Source organism: Gambusia affinis, linkage group LG18 (assembly GCF_019740435.1).
Source record: "Gambusia affinis linkage group LG18, SWU_Gaff_1.0, whole genome shotgun sequence".
Classification (NCBI taxonomy): Eukaryota; Metazoa; Chordata; class Actinopteri; order Cyprinodontiformes; family Poeciliidae; genus Gambusia; species Gambusia affinis.
Window position 1 is genome coordinate 25025530 of NC_057885.1, and position 24063 is coordinate 25049592.

At 42.3% G+C, this 24063-nt stretch overlaps 2 protein-coding genes across 2 annotated transcripts in view; one reads left to right on the forward strand and one right to left on the reverse strand.

Moving 5' to 3' along the window:
* The window catches only part of LOC122820837 (high affinity immunoglobulin gamma Fc receptor I-like), a 65577-nt gene that overhangs the window by 39441 nt on the left and 2073 nt on the right, over positions 1-24063 (reverse strand). Inside the window, exon 2 of the mRNA XM_044098469.1 lies at positions 23793-24021. The gene's annotated coding sequence lies outside the window, so the exon portion shown is untranslated. The remainder of the gene's footprint in view (positions 1-23792; positions 24022-24063) is intronic.
* Positions 8981-24063, forward strand: part of LOC122820830 (V-set domain-containing T-cell activation inhibitor 1-like) — a 44355-nt gene continuing 29272 nt past the window's right edge. Inside the window, exons 1-2 of the mRNA XM_044098459.1 lie at positions 8981-9256; positions 10547-10891. Coding sequence (XP_043954394.1) covers positions 9178-9256; positions 10547-10891 — 424 coding nt within the window. The 5' untranslated portion in view covers positions 8981-9177. The remainder of the gene's footprint in view (positions 9257-10546; positions 10892-24063) is intronic.

A 24063-nucleotide genomic window follows, 5' to 3' on the forward strand; every position in this document is an offset into this window, starting at 1 on the left:
TAATCACATTTTTCATTCTAAATATGAAATGTTATTTTGTCCTTTCTATTAAGTCATAGAAAGAAGGAACACATTTTATTTATAAACTTACTGATTTTAATAACATTTGTGGCCATTTTTTAAGGCTGTGTTATGAAATGTGTTACAGCATTTTTATGGGACAAGATTATACAAAAATCAGTAACCAAATGTTTTATTCCTCATTACCCATAAACTTCAGTACAACTTAAATAATAAAATATCTTGCTGACAAACATTACATCAACATACCTATACAGCATAGACACAACTAAAGGTATTTCTAACTACAACGCACATCTTCCTAATATATTAAATAAAACTACTATAAACCAGTGTAACAGTGATTTTCCACCACAACTCACCTCTGCAGCAATCCTTTCATGGTCTTCTACACTGAGTGCCCGACGCTTCTTCACTGGCTGACTACTACCTACACTGCTTTGTCCAACCATGGAGTGGAGAGAATTTCTGCCAAAGAGAAATACTTACAATATTATAATAATAATGAAGAAGAAGAAGAAGAAGAAGAAGAAGAAGAAGAAGAAGAAGAAGATTTTTTTTTTGATTTTTAACAATACATTTATTGTACAATAATTCAACAATAAAAACATTACATAAATCAGGTCAAAGATACTAAAACAAAATAAATTATTACATTACATTAACACTTTGTTATATTTTAGTTCTCCCTGATCGGAAATGATGCACAAAATATTATTAAAGCCCCACAATTTTAAAAACCCCGACAAATTCCCGGTGACTCTGTAGAAGCAAAACTCTAACCTCAACCTTGCCCTGATGTTCACCTTCCACAGAGTCACCGCGTCTAATTGAGGTCCACCCTGCATTTTGTCCCGTCGAGTTATATAAATAGCCATCTTGGCCTCGGCTAATAAATAATTTAAAATCCGGGATTTAAAACTAGTGGATCGACTATAATGTACACCATTTATAAAAACAGAATTAGTAAAAACCACGCCAAAGAGGCTAAAAATGCTCGCTAACAAATTTAAAAAACTAGTTAAACGTACACAATCCATAAAAACATGAAAAACACTCTCGGACAAACTGCAAAAAGGACACTCGTTTAAAACCCCAGGACTGATGACCGATAAAAACGAGTTTGTGGCGATGGCGCCGTGCAGGATCCGCCACTGCAGATCACCAGTCCTTTTCTTTATTGGAGGCTTGTATAAAGTCCTCCACTGAGGTTTTTGCCCTCCCAGTTTGTCAGTCCATACGCTGACGGATCTTTTGCAAAGAGTTCTCTTGTTCAGGATCTTTACGTAGTATTTATACAGTATTTTTGGCCCCGTTTTGCAGAGCTCCAGCCCTAATCCTGGGCTGTGCAGCAGGGGGCCACTTTCCTCCCCAAAATTGGGATCCAGGGACACGTCAGGGAACGGGTCATTCTGATCGGGCAGACACTCTTTTGTGGCGTGTAAATGCAGAAGCCGCCTCTCCCCAGCCGTCATTCGCTCCTTCACCCTCTCCAGGAAGCGTTGTGTCAGCCTGGCGGACCGGATCTTCAACAGTGTGCTGACCTCCTGGACGTTGGCAAAGTCCGGTCCAGCCACCTCCACCAGACGCAGGGTCACCGTCCCGGACCTGGACAGCGCTTCAGAAAGGCCCGGCACGGTGCTGTCGCAGACGTCTAATCTCGCTCCACAGATCAACGGTTCTTCTAAAAGCCAATGCAGAGAATTATGCGATTTTGTCCTGTGCAGTTTAAAAAAGGCACAAGATTTTAAAACGCTTTGATAAAATTGAGGCAACCCCTTTAACTTTAAAAAACTAAAATCAGTTAAAAACAGAGCAGCATCCAGCCCCAGAAAATTAACACGTCTGAGAATGCAACTGGCCACGTCCTTCCATACAGGGGAACCTGTCAAATACTTTTGGAGGAACTGTAATCTAAAAGTAGCCGTTCTACTGGCCAGGTGGACGAGGCCCTGGCCCCCCTCCTCTCTCGGTAAAAACAAAACAGACTGTGGCACCCAGTGTAGACCGTTCCAAAAGAAGTTGACCATCTCCGATTGGATTTTTACAAGCAACTCTGATGGTGGGTCTAACACAGCAAGTTTGTGCCACAGCTGTGAAGCGACTAGATTGTTTAAAACCAGCACTCTGCCTCGGTAGGACATTTGTGAATGTAACCATTTCCATTTTGATAACTTGTTTTTAATTTTTTCTTCAATATTTTCCCAGTTCTTTTTTACAACATGTTTATCGCCTAAAAACACACCGAGATATTTAAAACCATCCTTTTTCCATAAAAGACCCTGAGGGAGAACTGGGAGCGGACCACTCGCCGACTGCCAGGGCTTCGCTCTTTCCCCAGTTCACCCTCGCAGCGGACAGAGTTGAAAACTTTTTCGTGATCTCGGTTAAAACAGTGACATCCCGCTGATCTTTAATAAAAACAACGACATCGTCAGCATAGGCAGATAAAACCATATTGTTCTTAAAACCGGGTAAAACCAGACCATAAACAGTCGAGCGTATTTTCCATAGGAGGGGTTCCAGGGAGAGTGCGTAGAGCATCCCCGAGAGCGCGCAGCCCTGTCGAACGCCTCTACACACCCTAAAAGGAGCACACAGGCTGCCGTTGATCTTCAGCACACTCTCAATATCACTGTACAGAACCTGGATCTTGGCGATAAGACCCTCGCCGAACCCAAACCTCCTCATGGTTTCCCAGAGGAAGCCGTGTTCGACGCGGTCGAATGCCTTTTCTTGATCTAGTGAAATCAAGCCCGTTTGCAAACCCAATGAACCGGAGACCTCCAAAACGTCCCGAATTAGGTAGATGTTATCTACCATGGACCTGCTGGGGACACAATAGGTCTGATCCCGGTGGATGACCTGCTCCATAGCTCTTCCCAGCCTAGTGGCCAAGGCCTTGGAGAGGATTTTGTAGTCGGTGCAGAGGAGGGACACGGGGCGCCAGTTCTTTATGTCCTGCAGGTTCCCCTTTTTGGGCAGCAGGGTGATCACTGCCCTGCGGCAGGACAAAGGGAGTGAACCAGTAAGCAGGCTCTCGTTGTAGACGTCCAGCAAGTCTTGGGCCAGAAGATCCCAGTAGGCCTTGTAGAACTCCACAGTGAGCCCGTCAACGCCTGGGGACTTCTGGCCCTGCATGCTGAGGAGGGCTGTGTGGAGCTCCTGGAGCCCCAGGGGGCGCTCCAGCTCGGTGTTGGTCTCCTCGGAGACCTGAGGCAGTTCGTCACAGAACTCCTTCAGCAGTTCCTCGTTCTCTTTATATTCACTGTGGAACAGAGAACGGTAAAACTCCACAGCCCTCCTCCTGATCTGCCCTGGTTCACTCAGTTGCTGCCCCGTGTCCGACAGCAAAGAGTGGATCTGCTTCCTCTGCCCGTGCTTCCTCTCCAAGCTGAAAAAGAAGCTAGAGGGAGCATCCATCTCCGTGATGTTCTGGATCCGGGACCTGACCAATGTGCCTTGGACTTTATTCTCCAGCAGGTTTGCTAAAACTAGCCTTTTAGATTTGAGAGCTTCAATGTGCTCTCGATTTCCTGTGGATTCACTAAGTCGTTCTAACTCCACGATGTTCATCTCCAGATCTCTAATAGATCCGGTCATGTCACGAGTGACATTGAGAGTATGCTGCTGACTCAGCAGTTTTATTTGCACTTTACCATGGTCCCACCACTGTCTCAGGCTGGTAAAATCAGACTTTCTCTGTCTAAAACCCGTCCAAAAATAACCTAAAATCTCTTTAAAACACAGATCATAAGTTAAAGCCGAGTTAAAATGCCAGTAAGCGCTTCTAGGTAAAATGTTTCTTATAAAAACACTACCTAAAAGCAAAGAGTGATCGGTAAAAGCCACCGGTAAAATCTGGCATGTTTTAAACACGTTAAAATGGTGTTTAAAACAATAAAAACGATCAAGTCGAGCTAAAGAGATTCGGTTTTCTTTAATGTGGGACCATGTGTACTGCCTGGAGCCTGCATGCATCCTCCTCCATACGTCCACCAGGCCGTGAGACGAGACCAGCTGCCGCAGAGCATGTTGGGCCGCTGGATGTGGCTCTGCATGATTACGATCTAAAAACTCGTTCTCCGTACAATTAAAATCCCCACCTATAAAAACATAATCTTCCGACCCACAATCACCCAACCTTTCCCCAATTTTTTCAAAAAAACGCTTTTTCTCCGCATTGGTGATGGGAGCATAAATATTGATAAAAATCAGGCTAAAATGATCAAATTTTGTTTTGACTAAAAGACACCTCCCTTGAACGACGTGTTCAACTTCTGTGGAGTTTGGGGTGAAAGCTCTGGAGAACAGAAAGCCCACCCCTGCACTCTGGGAGGTGCCGTGACTTAAAATGACCTCCCCCCTCCACTCTCTGCCCCAGTCTGTTTCTATTAAAGAATCACTGTGAGTTTCTTGTAAAAAAATAATGTCAATTTTCTTTTGGTTTAATGTTTGGTATATTAATGCACGTTTCTCAGCTTCCCTCGCCCCGTTAAGATTCAAAGATGCAATTTTAAAAGAATCCATATTGGGTAAGAAGCTAAAACCAAAACATAAAAACCTTATAAAAAATAATAAAATACTACTGTACATCATTTTCACTCAAAATTGTTTCCTAGCTTTGGACATTATTTTCTTTAATCTAAAAACTTCTGTATCTGTAAAACCTGATACCTCTTTGTTTCTTATATGATATCTTGCAGAAAAGTAAAACAGTCTCAAATTTGGAAAGTAACTTTCTATTTTTACTCCCCTCAATCCCTTGGTTTGTTGCAAAAAGGTTCTGTAAGATTCTACTGGGTACCTTGGTTCTTTACTGCTACTTTGGGTTATGGACACCTCACTCGTGTCAGAGAACCAGTCCTCATTGTCGCTGCTGTCCGACACCTCCTTTCTGTCTGCAACCAGCTTGCTGGCCTGTTTACTGGCCTGCACAGCAGCCACCACATTTTTCCTTTTGCTGCGCCTTTTTATGGGGGTAGAAGCCTCCAGCTCCATCCCCTCCTCTGTTTCACCTGTCTCTCCCTCCGCTCCTGCTCCAACAACCGACTCTACACTGTTCCTCCTTTCATTCTGTCCACCCACCTCCTCCTCTACTCTCTCTCCCTGACCTCCACCCACTAAATGCTCCTCATCGCCCTTCACCTCCTCCTGCTCTCCCTGCACACCGTCTTTCTCCCCCTCAACACTTCCACCCTCACCACTATTCACCCCATCATCACACACCACCGTGCTCTCATCCATACCCACACACACACTCATTCCCAACGCTCCCTCACTCACTACTGTACCTCTCTCCAGCTCTCCTGCAGCGGGCTCCTCCACCACCACCGCGGGTTCTTCCGCCGCCTCCACGGCCTCCTCCGCAGCAGCCGCGGGTTCCTCCACGGCGGGAGCGGGTTTCCCCGCAGCGGCCGCGGGTTTCCCCGCAGCGGCCGCGGGTTCTTCCGCAGCGGCAGCGGGTTTCTCCATAGCGCAGCGGCTCCTCCGCCGCCCTACTCTCACCAGGCGGGTCTCCTACCTGCTCAGCAGCCGGAACCCGGCGGGGCCGGCCCGGCCCTGTCTGGGCACATTTTTATGACGTGGCCCTCCTGACCACAACCAAAACACTTCATACCTGACGATGTAGCAAAAAGCACATAATCAAAATCATCTATCCGTACGTGAAAACGTAAATTTAACTCTTCATCTTTACGATTTAGAATCATAAAGAGTTGCCTCCTATGGGATACAACATGTCTTAGTAAAGGTGATTTGCACCCTGTTGGAACCTTTTTTAGCGGCGACACCACCTTACCGTGCCTCGACAACTCTTTAATCAAGAACTCGTCACTTATAAACGGAGGGACGTTTGACAGCGTTACCTTCGTTGCAGGTAAGGTAAGTGGCGAGACTTGCAAAAACAACTCACCCACAGAAACGCCCACCTCCACCAGCTGTTGAGCTTGCTCAACCTTTTCAACAAACAATACAACCGCTCCATTCATACGTGCTGCTGACCTTATATTCCCGTGCCCGATCACCTCACCCACAGCCAAACAAACTTCCTCCACGCTGCACGGAGAACCAGCACCCACCTTGATGCCGTTCTTCCGCGTCAGCGTGGAGAAAGACCCACCACCAACCACCATGGCGTCCTCAGACGCTGGCCTGACGGCCACACCCGAACCCACAAAAACCCCCTTAAAACGTGACAAACTAACACAAAATTACAATTAAACAAGTAACACAAACACCCAGTGAATAAACAGTAAGAAAAAACCAAAGATAGAAAAATACACAATCGCTCGCTCTTTCACTCTTCTTCCGCTCTTCCGCACACACCCTCCTCTCACACGAAGAAGAAGAAGAAGAAGAAGAAGAAAAAGAAAAATTAGCTATTTAAACAATTACCTGATCTTTTGAATGTCCTGCTGGAACTGTTGGATGCTCTCCTGGATACAGACTGAATCTATGACCTTCTTCTGGAGTTTGGCATAGAGAAGGTCCACATGAGGCATGATTTGGTGGAAAAGTTGCAGAAAGAACTTAAAATCCTGATCCTCCAGTAGCATGGCAAATGCTCCAGCCTCTCTGACGGTAATGGGGTCAAAGTCACCAGAGTCTTGTATGCTTTCGAAACAGCGGATGAGGTCCTCTCTGTGCTCAAACACAGTATTGATGGCACGGCTGTGAAAGTTCCATCTGACATTGCTGGATGCTGGTAGTCTGTGGGCCACAACTTTATCAAGAATGCTTGTGCGCTTGGAAGATTTGGAAAAAAAGCTGGAAAATCCACTAAGGTTAGAAAAAAAAATTCTAACTTTGGTTATGTGAGAAGTAGCCTGTTGCATTATTAGATTGAGCTGATGAGCATAGCAGTGGATGTAGTGGGCATTTGGGTACACATCTTGTATCTTCTTCTGAACACCTGCAGTGGCACCTCGCATCACGCTGGCTCCATCATATGCCTGACAGATTAGCTTAGCCTTTTGATCCTCAGGAAGAATAGTTGCAAGACGTTCTTTTAGGGCTGTAGCAATGGAATCAGCTGTAGCCGACTGCAGAGGGATAAATTCAAAAAACTTTCCTGCACAGTGTTTTTGGCATCGATATAGCGTAGTACAAGCACAAGCTGGCACTGCGTAGCAACATCCACAGTCTCGTCTGCCTGGATTGAAAGAAAATCACTGCTCTGTGCTTCTTTGATTATATGCTCCTTCAGAACAGAAAACATACAGTCCAGTAGCTCATTCTGCACAGTTTTCGAAGTTCCCTTAAACACAGTAGCATTCTCAAGGTGCTCTTTTAGTACTCCATCAAGAGAAGCAACAAAATCAACCAACCCACGAACGATCCCGGGATTTTCAGAGCTCTTACTTTCGTCATGACCACGCAAGGCCAGCTCAAAGGCTCCACAAAACTTAACACAGTCTATTATTCTAGAAAGGATGTGCCGATTTTTTGTCACCTCTTCATTGTGCCTTCTAACAGCAATCCTGTAGCCTTCATCTAGCTGTTGAGCAATGCTAAGTTTCCCCCAAAAACCTAGCTTCATTGCATTGTCTAGGTGGCTGCGGCTGTTTTCGTGCCGTTTGCATTTTTCTGAAAGATGTTTTAAGTCTCTTACCCCAGTTGTTGTCCACATTGCCTCCGTGCCAGAACTTTGAAATAGCAAACACGGAAAGCAGTAAAAGGCATTGCTTACATCACATCCAGCTAGCCAACTCTGCTTGTCATAAGAAGAGCTGGAAAAAGCCCGCGTGTAGGATCGTCCACGATCACTTGCCTGCTGCTGAATTTGTAAATTGGGACGATCCGGTCCAAGCTCCTTTATCCTGTTTTTTTCTTCAAGTGAACGCTTTGTAAAAGCATTTTTTTGTAAAGACAAAACAGAATTTTCTCTCATTTTGAAACTACTCCACTTTGCAAATGTAAACGTGAATCGACCTAACGAACTGCAGCTGCGCTAATGAGTCGAATCGGGGATTGTCCACTTACACAATGTTTTAAAAAAAATTAGCCAGTACTGACACTCTACCAGTAATGACACAACAGAATGGGTGTGTCCGGGACGCAGAGCGCTGCGCCCTGTGGAAAACCTTAAATAACCAATTAAAAGTCAGCCTCAGATCACCTGGTTGCCAAAAGTTGATGCGCCTACATACACACTCATTAGACCGGCGCCCTGCACATAGGATAAGAAGTGTGCACGATGTGAGCAATTAAATAGAATTATGTATTTACTATTTTAATAAATTCTAACATGTCTATTGGACACACAGTATGAATAAATACATTTTCTAAGTATTTTGCAGTTCAGAAATCATTTATTATCTAAACAATTTAAAGGGGGCGGCGCCCAAGCGCCCCCTACTGGCCAGCCGCCACTGTTGTGGAGAGAACGCAACGTTCGTGAGAAAACATTGCTATCTTGAAACATTACTTGAAATGAGACACATTTTTTCTTGTTCTAAGTCTTTATTGAAGTTCAAAACAAAAGGTACACATTGTACAACCGCTGAAAATCTGAAGAATTGAAAGAAGTAGCCCACTTTGGTTAGTTTTGGAACATGATAGGGTGACGGTGACGTCATCGGCCAAAATTATAACTTTTAATATCTCGAAAACAAAAGCTGCACAAACGAAAATTTCAACGGCACAAACCTGCACAAATGGAGCACTAACGAACTAGCCCACTTTGGTTTGTTTTGGAGCGATATGGGGGGATGGTGAACTCTAGATGACCTAAAAAATAATTTTTAATATCTCAGAAACCAAAACTGCACAAACGAAAATTTTAACGGCACAAACCTGCACAAATGGAGCACTAACCATTCAGACTATTTGTTGATTTTTTTGACGTGGGTGGGGTGTCAGTTTCACACAGCTAACTGAGTGATCCGGTGAACGGATCACTGACCCGACAGGTTCAGTTCACTCAGATGAACAGTTCTTCTCATCGCCCTTCCGCTCCTCCTTCTTCCTGTTTTCTGTCGCAGCTCGTGGATTATCGGTGTCTCCGAATATTTGATATTTTATTGATTATTGGCCGACAAACAGCAAATATAATAAGGTTTAATGTTTACAGAGAATCTTCTGGTGTTTTGTTGTTTCTATGTAATGTCGCGGTGAGAGAAATACGAGAAACTGACGGTGGATTGAAACCCGGAAATGGATTCTGTAGCAGCTACTTCATTGTTTTCGGTCCTGAACTTCATCATCTTCATCTTCATCTCTTCTGTCTCTACAGGCGAGTTTCTGGAGGAAAACTTCATATTGAAAGTTATTCTGATCAGAGATCCATCGATAGTTAAAGTGATGCTATCCACGGAGACACATGTTGACGTAACGATGATAATCCTGGTCATAGTTTAGGGACCAGTTAGTTCGTTGACAGTAAACAGACTGGATCATCACAACCAGTGAATCCAGGAGTCGAACCGTCTGACTGAAGCCTGTTGGACCTTAAAGACCGTTAAAGACATTGAGACGGTCCGGTTCTGGTGGCTCCTCCTCCAGGGCCGGAGCTAGCCCTTTGCTGTCCCGGAGCACACAGGCTTTGTGGGGCCCCCGGCCCCTGACAGGAGAAATAATTCAATATTTATCTTTACTGGTGAAACACTGAGGCTCAACAATCAACCAGTTTCCAGTGGGATTAAAGAATCAAATCAAATCTAGTCAATAAAATGTAATCTGGAACCAGGACTCAACCTGTGTGGCTGTTTGATCAAAGTTATTTTGGGGCTGTTTTCTGATCCAAACACTTAAAAACATCAGAGGTCAGATTTTCTAGAGGAAACTGACCTTTATAATCAGGATGATTCTGTTTGCTGTGGAAGAATCATTAGAAGGAGTTTATTACTGTTTGGGTTTGTAGTTCATTTGTTTTGAAGCCATTCTCTGATCAATATTCTCCTGATCATCAAATTGATCTGAACTGTTTTGGGCCCTTTAGACGTCACCAATCTGGATGTTCAGCTTCAGAAAAAGGATCAATAATGAACCTTCAGAACAGAAACAGGACTAATCCATTGATCTTTATTGGACATAAACATTGTATCAGAACTTTTCATTCAATGACACAAAAACATAATTATTTATAGAACTATCTGTTTTGATCAATAAGTTGTTTTTGCAGGTTATCAATCAGGTTTTGTGGTTTGTATCAATTGTTTCAACATCCTGTTCAGAATAACTCCTTTTTGATTATTTCTAAATGTTTACTGCTTTTAATTGATCGTTTTCATATTTTAATGTGTTCAACAGTCTAGAGCTGCTTCAGTAGAAAATATCTTCATGTAAAAACATGTTTTGTCTTCAACAGTAAAATAAATCAGTATCTTCTTCCTGATCCTCTCAGGTTTCACTCTCACTGCATTCTGGGAGTTGTAGTCCTTTCTGCTCTGTATGGATAAATGAAAACCTTCATGTTATGATCTTTGTAGCATCACTGTTCTGATGTTAAAGGAAGAAACTCTGTAGGTTCCTTTGGTAAATCAATAAATGACCTTTGACCTCTCTGCTCTGTTTCCTCTTACAGATCAGATAAACATCACAGCTCAAACTGGACAGGACACATTTCTGCCCTGCAGATCTCCTGATAATAAACCTGTTCTGGTCTTACAGTGGATCAGATCTGATCTGGGGTCAGAATATCTTCTTCTGTACAGAAATGATCAACTTGATCTAGAAAACCAGCATGTGATGTTTAAGGACCGAGTGGATCTGCAGGACAGACAGATAAAGGATGGAAACGTGTCTTTGGTTCTGAAGAACGTGACGACTGACGACAGAGGAGCTTATGAATGTCGAATCATTCAGACAGAAACAAACAGCAGAACTGAGACAGTCTTCATCATCAACCTGGATGTTCTTCCTCCTCCAGGTGAGTTGATGTTTGTTTGTTTCTCATTTCAGCTAAAAGCTGTTTGGTGATTTCAGAGTGAAACATCTGAGAGTCCAGAAGGTTTATTATCTGAAACCTCTGAGTTTAGTTTAACTGTCAATTTGAAAAATAATTCTAGTTTTCTCTTCCAGAAATAGATACCAACTTAAATATATCACCATGGTAACCGATTCCAGTGTTGTAGTACAGGAAACTACTTTTTGATGTTGTCTGTCTTGGACATCAAAGACTTTAGGGTTTATTTGAAGACTTAGTCTGGCTGTTGCCTTCCTGTTCAATTCAATCAGGGGCGGATCCACTGGGTGGCAATGGGGGGGCCGTTACCATCTGTTGAAAGAAGAAATTACTAAGTTAGCTTAATTTGGAAAAAGCTTGGCTCTCTCTTTCTTCCTATTTCCCGGGTTCTTCCAGCGAGCCGCGTGTGGCAATCAGGACCAACATGCGTGATGACGTCACAGAGTTACAGCGTTTAATCCAATAGAAAACCACAATGAAGTAACAACAAAAGCTGCAAAGCAGCCAAGATACAGACTCATTACCTGAGACAGACAAAGAATGAAAGGCAAAGACAGAGAAAGAAAAGGCAAAGACATGTCTTTGGAGAAGGCTGATGCCAAAAAGGCAGAATAAGACAGCAATCTGAATTATTATTATCGTGTTCGATCTCTTATAGTGAAGGCGTTTCTCTCCTTGTTAATGTATTCATTAAGGCGTAGCTCTGTATGACCAATCAGACGCTACCTTGGACGCCAATAAAACTTAGAACGTCCCCTAATTTCACGCCAGGATCAAAAAGCCCCTTTTGTCTCCTGAAAGACAAAAGGGCAAGCAGCTGCTAGAGCCACCTGATCAAATAGACCCTTAACATACGACTTCACATATACCTGTGAATTTTAAAGTGTCTCCTTCACAAGTTACACTCAGTAATTTAATTTAAGGAAAGATTACCTTCACAAACCTAGTTTTTTCTCGTCTGCAATCAGCGTCTCCAAAGATTTGAATCTTTGCCTTATCACATAAATCCTGAACAATTTTCTAATACTAAACAACACATTTTCATTGAAACAATTTCCATTTGATTCAGAAATTATCATAGATAGTACAATTTTCAAATACATTCAGCATTCACCGTTCTAAACTTAGATAATACACTTTGGTTAAAAACTTGCTATTAATACTTAGAAAAATGTTAATGATCTCAACATTCTATATTGTATTTAGTTTAAACCATGCCAGATGTGATTCTGGAAGACCTTTGATGTTCTGTGAACCAAACCGGGTTCTGTTTCACAGGCAATACTAATTTTATGGCCTCCTGGCCTCTGATAACACAGCAGGAACCTCCTAAAAGATCTCCCTTAACTTCATCAATTTCCTGCTTCTGAATACTTACCAATAAAGTAGTTTTAGTTTCAAATCCCTTACCCCAAAATTAAGAAATTTGTTCAAAATCAGACTGTTCATTATAACCTTTACACCTGGGGTAAGATTAGCTGTATTAAGCACTAAAAATAATTATTTTTCTTTACACATCCCAACTGAGAGCCATGCCACCCCTGTTGCCTCCCAGCTGGTGACTATGAATTCAATAAATAGTTGTGGGAAATCAGACATTGAGCGCATGAATCTCATTTTTCCGACAACATTGAATGCAGCACAATGTAACCTGACACCTAGTGGTGAGTAGCAGGAAGTGAAGGACAGAGGCAGCAGCATTGATATAAATGGATGGATGTTACTGGTGCAGCTTCCCGACCAGCACGGCGCTCATCCAACTGAGATCCAACTGCACAACAACAGACCTGACACTCATAGCTTGGTGGACTCACCTGGTTCCTATTTACACTAATGAGCCAACAATGCTGTGAACCGGAAGTGAAGGTGGGGAAACGGGGCAAAGATGCATTCAAGAGCCCGAAACGGGTGGGAATTTACAGCTATTTCATGTAAAAACTGTTTTCAACTAATACACCATCCGGTTACAACCATGAGCCACATTTAAAGACCAACATAAAGGTCACCTCAACTCTGTTTTACACTGAAATATTTTCTGCTTCACATATTGAGAAGAAGCTACAATCTGTTAAAAATAACAGATGTGTGCAAAACCCATGATCCAACGACTGATGGAGATTGACACCAGTCCTCCCACAACCCTGAGGGACACCAGGCTGGAAAGGATGGATGACAACAATTCCTGTGAAATGAGCAAAAGTCAGTGAGGTAGAAGAATGTGTGTTTGGACCCAACGATGACAGAACCAAGGACTGATAGTGGCCTGATCCAGATTCCAGACCAGAGGACAAAGGGATTGGTGAAAAACTCTGAATCCCAGAAGGCCCAGCTCTTCACACCTCGCTGTAAAACAAACATCTTTGGTTGAGGGAGATTCTAGTAAAGACAGGTCCCTGTGACATCATAGAGCTTTAAAATGATCTCAGAGACAAGAACTGGCCTTCAGGTGAAATTCTGCATGGCAGGAATCCTGAAGCTCTGCAGAAACAAAGTGAGATCATCTTCAGTTAGCTGGTCAAGTGACAGACTGTTACAACCCTCCCCCCCCCCCCCCAAGACCACCAAGGGTAAATACTGGCACTGGATGTAACACAAAATAAAATATCTGGAACAGTTGGCTTCAGTAGAAAAAAAAGATAGTTTAATTGATAGTTCAACATAAAATCTAAGTCACAATAAACATGCACAGGGAAGCTTTAAGCTTCAGGGTCTCCAAGGCCAAAACAACAAACTAAACACCCCCCTTTTAATTATAAAATAAAAACACTTTCTAGAAGAGAACTGAAAATAAAGTACAAAACCTGAACTCCCTGGCTAACCAAGAAACAGGAGAAAAACAGTTAAACAAAATGGCAGAGAACCCCTACCAGCTTCCACTGTGAAGAAAAACAAAATTATAACCACTTGAAGTTTCACAGAATGCTCACAGCAAAATTATCCAAAATCTCAAAGTCAGTTCACCGACATGATCACACCAGATCAAGGCCCAGGGAAAAAGGGATCTGACATCTCAGGTTTGGAGCTCTTTATGGGGTGGCTGATGAGCTCCAACACATTTCACCTGTGGCAGCCAGGTAGAACTGAAACACAAAGAAGAAGCTCTCTCATAAAGAGAGCCCCTAGAGGTCAGTGACCGTAACACCCTCCCCCATAAAATCCTTCATGAAATAAGAATATTTCATCATCATTTGTACTACAGTGAGGTAAGCAACATTATATCCTGGAAAGTACATCCGCTATCACATTTTCAGCCCCTTTCTTATGCCTGATGTCCAAATTATATTCTTGGGCCAGTAAAGCCCATCGCATTAACCGCTGGTTGTGGTTGTACATACGGTTTAGAAAGACTAATGGGTTATGGTCTGTATAGACTATAACAGGACTTGTTGAAAACACATAAACTTCAAAATGCTGCAAAGCCAGTAGCATGACTAATGTTTCCTTCTCAATTGTAGAATAGTTTAATTGATGAGGCTTGAACTTAGCTGAGTAGTAGGAAACTGGGTGACGGATGTCATCTGTGCCATCTTGGAGCAACACTGCTCCAGCTCCAGTGGCGCTTGCATCTACCTCCAGCTTGAAGGTCTTGTTGAAATCTGGAGCCGCCAAAACAGGAGCGCTGCATAGAAAGGACTTTGCACAGTCAAATGCATGTTGACATTCAGTAGTCCATATGAATGGTACCTTCGGACTACACAAATTTGTCAGAGGAGCCACCACCATGGAGAAGTTCCTGCAAAAACATCTGTAGTAGCCAACCAAACCCAAGAATCGTCGGAGCTCACGTCTTGTGGTGGGTACTGGGTAACAGAATAGCCTCCACCTTTGCATTCACCGGACGTACCTGACCATGGCCCACTTCCTTTCCAAGGTAGGTCACTACTGCTTTGGCAAACTCACATTTTGCCAGATTCAAGGTTAGGGATGCTTGAGCTAGACAAGCGAACACAGTTTTCAGAGTGTCAATGTGATCAGTCCATGATGATGAATAAATTACAATGTCATCCAAGTAGACATTACAGTTCTTAATATTTCCTAATACAGTGTTCATCAGTCGCTGAAAGGTAGCTGGGGCATTTCTCATTCCAAATGCCATCACTGTATATTGTAGGAAGTGGTCTGGTGTGACAAAAGCTGAAATATCAGAAGCTCTGGCAGTCAGGGGAACTTGCCAGTACCCCTTCAGCAGATCTAATTTGGTTATATAGGTGGCTGGCCCAATGCTGTCTATGCAGTCTTCCATGCGAGGCAATGGATGTGAATCAGGAACTGTAACTGCATTTACTCTTCGAAAGTCTGTACAGAAACGTTGTGAGCCATCTGACTTTGGTGTCAGAAGACACGGAGAACTCCAGGAGCTACGACTCTGTATAGCCAAACCATTTTCCAGTAAATACTGAACCTCTGTCTTCATCATTTCCCTCTTGACTGGGGGACAACGATATGGATGTTGTTTGATGGGGGACGCATCGCCCACGTCAATGTCATGCTCCAGTACCGAGGTCCTAGAGCGCAGTACCGAGGTCCAAAAAGCGCAGGGTACAACTGGATCAGTCCTGTCACATCCTCCTTCTCAGCACTGGGAAGATAGGACAGATATGCATCCAAAGAATCAAGAATAACAGAGTTTGAAAGCCTACCACAGTGGCCTTCATCACACTTTTTCAAACCATCCTGAGGAGTATCTCCAGACACAAGAGAAATTGATGTAGGTTTTGGAGAGTCCTCACATGTGTCCTTGTGGTCATTTTCTCTGGAATGAAACAGCTTCAACATATTGACATGACACAGACGCGTTTGGCGTCTCCTATCAGGAGTATGAACAATGTAGTCTGTGTCATTGACTCTGCTTTACACCACATATGGGCCTGCAAATTGGGCTGAAAGAGATGGGCCAGGTGTGGGCACCAGCATAAGCACTTTATCACCTGGTTCGAATGACCGCTGTACAGTCTTTTTGTCATATAGCCATTTCATTTTCCCTTGGGCAGCAGACAAAGACTTTCTTGCTATTGAGCAAGCATGGTACAGACGTTCCCGACATTGTGTGACAAACTCAAGGACGTTAGATTGTGGCTGGGTGTCAGCTGACAGGAGCTGTTCCTTCAGAACCTTCAGTGGTCCTCTTACACCATGCCCAAAAACCAGTTCAGCAGGGCTAAAACCAAGTGACTCCTGTTTAGCTTCACGGGCTGCAAACAGCAGAAAAGGAAGTCCTTCATCCCAGTTTTTGTTTGTCTCATGACAATATTTGCGCATCATGGCCTTGACAGTCTGATGCCATCTTTCTAGAGCGCCTTGTGACTGAGGATGGTAAGGACTGGAGGGAATGTGTTTAATGCCAAAAGACTGTAGTGTCTGCTTGAAGATTTTGGACTGAAAATTGCTGCCTTGATCAGTTTGAATAACTCTAGGCAGACCAAAAGTAGCAAAAAACTTTAGAAGAGCTTTAGTTATGGTGGGTGCTGTGATTTTCCTTAGTGGAATGGCTTCAGGGAAACGGGTGGCAACACACATGACAGTCAAGAGAAATTGATTACCAGCTTTTGTTCTGGGCAGAGGACCCACACAGTCCACCAGAACACGCTCAAAAGGCTCACCAACTGCAGGAATGGGCTTAAGAGGGACAGGTGGCACTCTCTGATTAGGTTTACCCACTATTTGGCAAATGCTACATGTTCTGCAGAACCTGGCAACATCCTTTTTCAGGCCTGGCCAAAAGAAATGCTGCAAGATGCGGTCATGGGTTTTAGTGATTCCCAAATGACCTGACCATGAGTGGTCATGTGCCAGCTGCAGTATTTGTTCACGATAACCTTGAGGAATGACAATTTGATGTACTATTCCCCAATCCTCCTCAATACCCTTCTGTTGCAAGGCAGGCCTTGAGATCCATTTTCTCATGAGTAATCCATTCTCAACATAAAACCTGTGGGTTTTGTCATTTATTGAATCACTCACACTTTTAAAACATTTAGAGAGCGTCTCATCACTTTTCTGAGCTTGGCTCAAACTCTCATGTGACAGTGATAGCGGGAGAAAAACCTCAGACTTTTGAGTGACGTCCTCCTTTAGGGGTGCTGATTCTGAAAGGTCGTCTGCTGGCAGCTTGTCCTCCATCAAGGCAGAGCCAAGAACCAAATCATTCAAGTTCACTTCTTTCAGCTTGCAAGCTTGGGACCTGGTAAGAGCACTGACAGCAAACACATCAGGAAGGGATTCCAACATCTCATCTTTACCCATCATGCAACTGGGATTATCCACCACCTCAGGAATAGGAAGTACCTTGCCTCCAGCAAGATCATTACCCATTATAAATTCAACCCCCTGGACAGGGAATGAGTTTCTCACCGCAACTTTGAAGAATCCAGAGGACAACTTGGACTTTAGGTGAACATGATGTAAAGGTGCCGGTACATAGGCCATTCCAATTCCTTGCACTATTGTATTTGCATTACAGGAGGTATCAGCATTAAATGGCAGAAAACTGGACAGGATGAACGACTGGGAACCACCGGTGTCCCTCAGTATCCTCACTGACTTCTCATCCTCAGGACGTCCTGTTAGGGAGACAAGACCATCAAAAATGAAGGGCTTAAAACAGTCATCAGGTTCACTCATGTTTGAGAGTGGTGGGGAAAATCTCTGAGTCTTGACGAGGCCAACCCCTTTAGCTGGTTTTGGTGATTGGGGTGCTTGTTTACGTTTTAGGGCCAAACATTCAGAAACAATATGCCCCATTTTATGACAATAAAAACATTGTCTCTCCCCTTTTGAAATTGGAGTGTTCTTAACTTGAGATTGTGGCACATCTTTCCATGTTTTGTCACGAGAAGGTTGGTCAGATTTACCCACGAAAACATTTTTGTGAGTAAGGGCAAATTCTTCAGCCAGTACAGCTGCCTCTTGTAAGGTGGAAGCCTTCTGCTCATTCAAGTACAAAACTGTACGATCTGGAAGGCAGTTTTTGTACTCTTCCAATAATATCAACTCGCGTAATGAAGTAAAATCAGCTGTTTTAGTTGCCTGGCACCATCTGTCAAATAACATTCCTTTTTCTCTTGCAAACTCAACAAATGTTTGTGCAGAGGATTTTCTTAAGGCTCTAAACCGCTGCCTGTATGCCTCAGGCACCAGCTCATATGCCCTGAGTATGGCAGCTTTAACTTTGTCATACACAAGACTGTCTTCAATGGTGAGTGCTGCACATAATTCCTGTGCCTTACCAAGAAGCTTGCACTGCAACAAAAGGGACCAGACGTCTGTGGGCCAGTGAAGGGCAACAGCAATACGTTCAAATGCATTAAAATATGCCTCCACCTCAGTCTCCCGGAATGGGGGTACCAGGGCAATATTTTTGCTGATGTCAAACGTAAAAGGTGTTGGAGAAGAGGAAGGTTTATTTGAGGGAATACTGATATTGTCTTCATCTTCACCAGAATCTGAAGTAACAGCAGTCAATTTATGAGACTGTAGCTCCAACTGATGCATTTTGATGGCAGTTTCAGCTTCAAGTCTTCGGCAGTTAAGCTGGAACTCAAATTCATCCTTCCGTTCCCGTTCTTTAGCTTCAAGTTCTAGACAAACTAGACGTACCTTTAGACGTGCCTCAACACTAGGATTTGAGAATTCAACAGAGAAAGGCTCAAACCGTGGGAGAGAGGCTGGTGGTTTTTCCCCCTCTGGTTTGGCAGCAAAAGGTGGTGTCTTCACTCCCTCCTCAGCATAGACCTCAGGCTGATCAGCAGATTCAGAACAGGTGGTGTCCTCTTTATCCATTTCCACGGATAGAACTCCTTTTTCAACCAAGCTACTAATGATAAAAGATTTTAGTTCACTTTTGAGTAAAGACTTTGAAACATTGATACCAAAATATGAAGCAATTTCATATAAATCATCTTTTCTACAAACATCCAACTGTTGTACGGTAGGATTACCTAAAAACTCCTCCAAATTAAACTGTGCCTTTTTCAAAAATAATCCCGGACGAGCCCCCACTTATGTTACAACCCCCCCCAAGACCACCAAGGGTAAATACTGGCACTGGATGTAACACAAAATAAAATATCTGGAACAGTTGGCTTCAGTAGAAAAAAAAGATAGTTTAATTGATAGTTCAACATAAAATCTAAGTCACAATAAACATGCACAGGGAAGCTTTAAGCTTCAGGGTCTCCAAGGCCAAAACAACAAACAAAACATCCCCCTTTTAATTATAAAATAAAAACACTTTCTAGAAGAGAACTGAAAATAAAGTACAAAACCTGAACTCCCTGGCTAACCAAGAAACAGGAGAAAAACAGTTAAACAAAATGGCAGAGAACCCCTACCAGCTTCCACTGTGAAGAAAAACAAAATTATAACCACTTGAAGTTTCACAGAATGCTCACAGCAAAATTATCCAAAGTCTCAACAAAGTCAGTTCACCGACATGATCACACCAGATCAAGGCCCAGGGAAAAAGGGATCTGACATCTCAGGTTTGGAGCTCTTTATGGGGTGGCTGATGAGCTCCAACACATTTCACCTGTGGCAGCCAGGTGGAACTGAAACACAAAGAAGAAGCTCTCTCATAAAGAGAGCCCCTAGAGGTCAGTGACCGTAACGCAGACCTTCCTTTTTCTTTGTGCACTGAAAGAAGAACCTCTGGAAACATGAAAGTGGGACCAACTGGGACCATCCAACAGTCTGAGTCCCTGCAGGATGAGATCTAGTCCTGGATCCTCCAGGATGAACCATGAAGTGGTTCCAGGTTCTGTTCTTACCATGATCAACCAGTCTGCAGGAGAAGCTGGCCCCGTCCGTTAACCAGTAGCAGCTGGTGCTATCCTGACCTGATCAGACATACCAGAGGACTGCATGTCCTGACACTCCATCAGGTCACTGTGGAAAATGAATTGATGCCATACAATACCTAAAGGTCCAGCCAACAACAACATTCTTCACAGAGTCAAGAGACGCTGACATTAACCTGACTGATGAACCAAAAGGAAGCAAAGTTAGCATGCTAACGTTAGCATGCTAACACCTCAGCTAACACAGCAACCTCCAGGATCCCAAACCCTCAGGGTCAGGTGACCTGGACATGAGGTCATGTGACTGAGGTCAGATAGAGAGGTGGCCATGAAAGACAAAACCAAAGCCAATAAAAAGTGGTCAGTCCTCCATCAGCAGACAAACTCCCAGCTGTACTGGACCACAGGCCCAACAAGACCAGCAGAGTACCAGTAATCAGATTACTGGACTCCAAGAGGACCCAGTAATCAGATTACTGGACTCCAAGAGGACACAGCTCCCATGATGCCTCACTCACTGCTGTGTTTCTCCTCTTCCTGTCAGAAGGTGGCGCTGGTTTCATCAAAGTCCCTCAATGAATCAACGACGTCATAAAACAGAAACATCGACTCTTTAATTCCTGAACCTGTGAAAACTTTTCATCTAAAGACTCACCAGGCTGCATCTCCTGTCCCTGGCTGCTAACGCTAACGGCAGAGTGACCTTTAGCTGCATCCGTTGACCTTTGTTCAACCTGACGCCACTTTTCAAGGATGATGATGTCACCACGCAGCGCCGTCCGCCATCTTGTTCCCACCTTTCACTGCAGCTACTATGTAACTTTCCAGTTAGCCTTCCTTCATCCTGTAGTTTTTATTTAGCCTCAGTGCTAATTTGTCCTCATTCAGCCATTTTCTTCACCAATTTAATCCATTATTATAAATATAATTTATCAATAAATGCCCTGATACCTTATTATTGGCTATTGATTTTTAAGATAATAGCCGCATAATGTAGATTTTTAAAAGTTTACAAGAAAAAACCAAAACAAACATTTTGAAATAATGTTTCATTGTTAGTCATAAACTTCTCCTCCAGCTTCATTTTTTCTGCTGTGATAAAAGTTTAAGACAATAAAATCTTCAGGTTGACAATAGAAAAGCTGCTAGCAGCAGGTTATACAAGGATTGTGTTGCCATGGCGATATATTGAAAATATATCTTTAAGTTTTTACATCACCACCTTTCTTCCTGATGTTTTCTAAAGATGTTTTAGTTTAGAGTCCAGAAATCAGATGAGGATCTTCAGTCGTTTTCTACCTGAACATCAAACTAACAGCTGGTTCTGTTCTGCAGGGGAACCGGATGGACGGAACCGAGACGGACCTGCTGGTTGGAGGAATCTGGTGATTTATGTGGTGGTTCCATTGGTGGTTTCGTTAGCTTTAGGTATTTCAGGTATTTTTGTTGTTTATTGGAACCGTAAAAAACCTTCATGTGGGACTCCAGAGTCAAACCAGAGTTCTGAAGAACCACTTCAAGCTGAGCAGCCTTTAACGGGTCAGAACCAACCAGCTGATTAGTGAGTCCAGTCTGATGGATCCAGAACCTTCATCATCAATCACAGACTGTTTTCATCAGAACCAGAGGAAACCCAAACTGGTATCAGCTGGTTCTGTCCTTCACCAGAACCAAACCAGGCCGTTACAGAACCGATCCGTTCCAGAACCCGTCCAAACTGGACCGAATGCTTCATTATTACAGAAACTGAGTGAAGCTGCAGGTTATTGTCAGGATCTGCTGACAGTTTGTGACTTTTAGACGTTTCTTGTGGATTTAAAATGTTTTTATTTTCTGTTTCTGTTACTGAGCTGCTTAAAGAGACGGAGGCTTTTATTTGATTTATTTATTCAGGATGGATCTCACTTGGAAACAAAAACTAATGAACTGAAGCACCACCAGATTTGTGGTGCAGCATCTATGCACCACAAATCTGGAACAAACTTCCAGAAAACTGTAAAACAGCTGAAACACTGACTTCCTTTAAATCTCAGCTAAAAACCCACTTGTTTAGAGTTTTATTTGAAAGGTAATCAATTACAAATTTATTGATGGAATCTGAGTTAATGTTGTGTTTTTATTATTGATTCTATGTTTCTTTGTATTTTTGTGTTTGATTTGATGTAAAGCACTTTGAAATGTCTTGATGCTGAAATGAGCTATACTAATAATATTTGATTGATTGATTGATTGTAATAAGTTGTAAAATCTATAGTAAAGGTCAAATAAAAGTTAGTAACATGCGTGTCAGTGTTTTGATGCAAATAATACTTAAAATCTTTTTTACATTTTGCACTGGATTCAAAATTACTGACCCAATAATGAGTGAGTGCCATATTTTTCTTTTATTGTCAGTGTTTATTTCTTGTATTTTATTAAGGTTTACAACAGGCAGAACTTACTATGTGAACTACACCCTGCACTCAGACCTACTAAACCCTATGTGGTCGAATCTAAAAACTAGATTTAAAACTCAAAAACCAAAACCAACATTGTTAAACCATAAAACTGTAGTATAATTTGTTCCAAAGTTAAAGAGATTAAACATGAGACATCAGCCTACGTTCTATTTTTAAACATATTCCTACATTTCTACAGCATGACATCGGAGACTTAATTTAGTGTTTTTGGATGATGATAAACGGAGAGTGAAAACGTTTTCTGCTAGCTGGCAAGAAGTGCAACTTAATCAAATGCAGTGGACATTTACTGACTATTTTTTCAATAAGAACAACATAATTTATTTAAGTTTATTATGCATGATTGTGTTTTTATTACCAGTGTCATTGTTAATGAACACATTGTTACATTATTCATAATCTTAATATGTTTGCAAACTTATTTTATAGGTCCTATTGCCCTTTTTTGTCCATATAAATTTTTATCACAGGAGTCACATGATCAGCAATCGAATGTTGCTACTGGCAAAAACCACAATTCATTTAACTTTAATCTGTCATTTCTGGTCAGACCAGATTGTTTTAAAATCAAAAATTACACAAATTGTTTCATGACTGTCACTTTATTATCAAAGTTATTAAGTTGATTATTAATTTAAATATTTGAACATTTTTCCTAAAGTAACTGATTTTATGAATTATTTCTGTTTTAGGTCATTAAATACTGTTAATCATAAAAATATATAATAAACCTCTGATATATATTTAATGTTTAAGAAAATATTTGAGGGTTTTTTCAGCCATTTTGTTTCCAAAACTAATAAAATAACCCAGAATCTAAATCCACAACCAGCAGGTCAAAGGTCAGATCGTCCAATCAGCTCTTAGAACGTGAGGATCCCTGACCTTGAGTAAAGGTCACATCCAGGATCTGTAAACTAACTGAACAATAACTGGATCAGAACATAACAACAGTCTGTTTCTGTTTACTGTCACATAATGCATTATGACGTCATCAAGACAATTTAAAAATACTTCTTACATCAGCTAGAAAAAAACAAACTTCAAAGATTTAAACGTTTCTGTTTCTAAAGTGTCAGAAAACTGAAAATAAGTTTATAGATTCTGGAGTCTTTACCGCCCCCTGCTGTTTCAGAGAGAGAACTGCATGAGTACAAAGTTCTGAACTTTTTACTTTATTATTTGTTAAATAATTAACAGAAAATGAAGCAACTTAAAAAACGATTCATTAATTTATCTGGCTAGCTATGTAGCTTTGTAAGCTAGCTAGCTATCTAGAGAGCTGATTGGCTGAACCGGCTTTGGTTCTGTTGGTTGTGGATTTATCAGGATGGATCAATATCACCAGATTTTGACATAAAACGTGAAAGAGGAAAAGTTCAGTTTGTTTTAAAGGCAGATTATTTTTTACACCATCCGTTACATCACCTGCTGTAACAAACAGCATCTTCAGTTCAACTCCAGTTCATGTTTTTTTCTTCCTGCTGGTTTAATTTCACATTTAGTTTTTTGTCTAAATTAAAAAAACAAAATGTATTTTCTTTAAATGAACTTCCCATACACAGTAAAGCCAACATTTATCTAGATAAAACCAGAACCAGAGCAACAAACCTGTTGAGGGGGGGGAGCTCCATCAGGTGGAGGATGCTGATTGGACCAGGTTCTGTTCTGGGTTCCTCCATCATCAGTCAGAACCAGAACCAGAGACCGTCTCGGTTCTCCATCTGGTTTTCTGGATCCATCTGATCTCTGCAGAGGATCAGACTCTGACTGCAGCTCATGTCTGAGGATTTGATCCCAGCAGCTCAGAGTCCAGGATCAGCTGAGATCTTCATCTGACCTGCAGGAGAAACACAAAGTTAAACGGATCCAACGGATCCAA